The sequence below is a fragment of the Arachis stenosperma genome, chromosome 10, assembly GCF_014773155.1.
Source record: "Arachis stenosperma cultivar V10309 chromosome 10, arast.V10309.gnm1.PFL2, whole genome shotgun sequence".
Lineage (NCBI taxonomy): Eukaryota > Viridiplantae > Streptophyta > Magnoliopsida > Fabales > Fabaceae > Arachis > Arachis stenosperma.
In genome coordinates this window covers 129694856-129697486 of record NC_080386.1, presented here as the reverse complement: position 1 = coordinate 129697486, position 2631 = coordinate 129694856, and the positions used below count along the sequence as shown (strand labels likewise).

General features: G+C 40.3%; 1 protein-coding gene across 1 annotated transcript; it reads right to left on the bottom strand.

Annotated features, from left to right (window-relative positions):
* Positions 1-1219: 1219 nt before the first annotated feature.
* Positions 1220-2299, bottom strand: LOC130957728 (uncharacterized). The gene has a single exon (XM_057884572.1). It carries the CDS (start codon positions 2297-2299, stop codon positions 1220-1222), a length of 1080 nt encoding a protein of 359 aa, XP_057740555.1.
* Positions 2300-2631: the final 332 nt, after the last annotated feature.

Genomic DNA, 2631 nt, shown 5'->3' with positions numbered 1-2631 from the left:
AATGTTCAATCCTTTGGGTGTTTGCAAGTTAAACCATTGAATAAATGCATTGCCAAACTCAATTTCAAACATCATCAATATCACCTCAAAATTGCACAATTCACTAAAAATTTGCCAAATAAGAATAAAGTTTAAGACATATGGTGGCCACAACATATGAATCAAACATAAATTTTACCCAGGCAATATGACAAAAACTTGGCGTGCAGTGTGCATATTCAACAAATTTGAGCCAAATTCATGTAACATACAACCCAATAATCAGCAAACAACACTCGCAATTCAAGTAACGTACAATCAACCAATCTAAACCTAATATACTTACTAAAATCAAATACTAAGATGCAACTTAAACTAAGAAAAAAAAAACTGAACAAGAATAAGAACCTCAATAATTAAGAGATGAAGTGGCACTTGGATACTGCCACTGCCAGAGTCACGGCGAGATGGGCTTTGCCGGAAAAGAGCAAAGCAAATTTAGTTGTTGAGGCTAGGAGCAGAGCTTGAAGGTGAGAGAAAACGGAGAGAGAGAGAGAGAGAGAGAGAGAGAGAGAGAGAGAGAGAGAGAGCGACGGTGGTCCAGTGATCGCCAGCAGCAGTGGGGTCGCCGATCAGATATAGTTGAAAGGGGTGGTGAATGGTGGTGTGGATTTGGTGATAAGGGTTGAAGAAGAAAGAAGAAGGGTAAGGCGGTATATGGCACGATAGGTTTTTTTTTCTCGAATTCATGCCTAATTTAATGCGTGTGCGTACGCACACAGGTCCGTCCGTATGCAAGCTAGGGGGAAAACACAGGGTGTGCCCATGCACCCGGCAGGGCATTGAGGAGTTTTTTTTATGGGAAAAAGGTCATATGTCCGTGTGCACAGACGTGGCAGGGAGGCTGCAGAGGGGGTCGCGTACACAACCGTATATGCATAACGCGAAGATCAATGGAATTGGGGTATGTGTGTGTACGCACAAAACTCTGTTTTCACAAAATTTTAAAGGCTCTAAGGCCATCAAACAAGACATCCAACATAATTTTTGAATTCCAAAACATAAAACTAAAATTCAATCAAACTAAGCTTAAAATCAAACTAAACCTAAGCTAGCTAAGAGAAGAAAAATTCAATGAACAAAAAGTACAAGCAAAGAGAAGTTAGAAAGATGTTACCATGGTGGGGTGTCTCCCACCTAGCACTTTGGTTTAACGTTCTCAAGTTGGACGAGCATGATTTCAATGATCCACTCTTGGGCCATCTCCAAGGAGGAAAATCTCCAACTCCTTGGTATGCTTAGCTTTTTCCTCCTTCAATGGGGAGATATGCTCCTTGTCTTTTTTATTGGTAGGCAATGGTTGAGCTTCTTCATCTTCTTTGCTCAATCCTTTAATGTTCAAGCTCTTATTGACAATCACTTCCGCATCTTTTCTGGAATGAGCCTCGATCACCTTCTCTTCAATAAGATCACAACCAAAAATAGAATATACCTCATGTGGTTGTTTCATGGTTCCTTCCAATGTAAGCTTCACCACTTTTTCTTTGGCTTCAAACGAATAAGCTCCCAAAAATGCATCTAACTTGAACCGGGATGTCTTCAAGAGCAGTCTTTCAAGTAAGATGTAAGATGGCCTATCCGAGTCAATTGGAGGTATTTCCAAAATATGGAAGTCCACTGGAAATAACAATTCTTGAATGTTCACCAACACATTTTCTGCAATACCCACAACCGACACTATGCTCTTATCCGCCAACACGAATCTAGCTCCGAACTGCCTCAATGGTGCAAAGTTCAACTTTTCATAAATGAAAAGTGGCATAATACTCACACATGCTCCCAAGTCACACATACAATCCATGAATTTCATTATCCCAATCACACAAGTTACCAAACAAGGACCGGGATCACTATACTTTTTTGGAATGAGAAAAGAGATAGAATTGCTCACCAGACTCTTCCCTAGCTCGGCAATTTTCTCTTTGTGAGTACAAATATCCTTGAGAAATTTGGCATATTTCGGAATTTGTTGGATGGCTTGAAAAAGGGAAACAGTGACCTCCACATTCTTAAAAATTTGTACCACCTTAGAATCAAGTTCCTCATGCTTCTTAGCTTTCTTGACCACCGATGGAAAAGGTATTGGTGTGGGCTCCTCTAGGGGATTTTTCCTCTTCGGTTCCTTGGACTTCAATAAATCCTCTTCTCCTCTTGCAATATCTTTCGTCTCATCTTCACCCAACTCCACCTCCTCCTTAACTTCTTCATTTTGTACCTCCTCCCTCACAAGTATAGGCTTAGGACCAACCTTCTCCAACATTGTACCACTCCTTAGGGTGATTACATTAATGCTTTTCTTGGAGTTTGGTTGAGGTTGAGAGGGTAGGTCACTAGAGGTAGATGGTTAAGAGGTGTTGTGATTGTTGGAAGGAGGTAGAGTCAAACAGGACAAGGCTTTAGCAATAGTTGACATATAGGTTTCTTGTTTCTTGTGGAACTCTCATTGCTCTTGGATGAAAGTTTAAAGTGTATCATTCATATGGGATTGGTTTGAAGAAGAGAATTGGCTATTTTGGTGAAAGATAAGTCTAGTGTGTGGTGGTTGATATCTTAATTGAGGTGGAAATTGATATGTTATTTAGGGGTGTGATT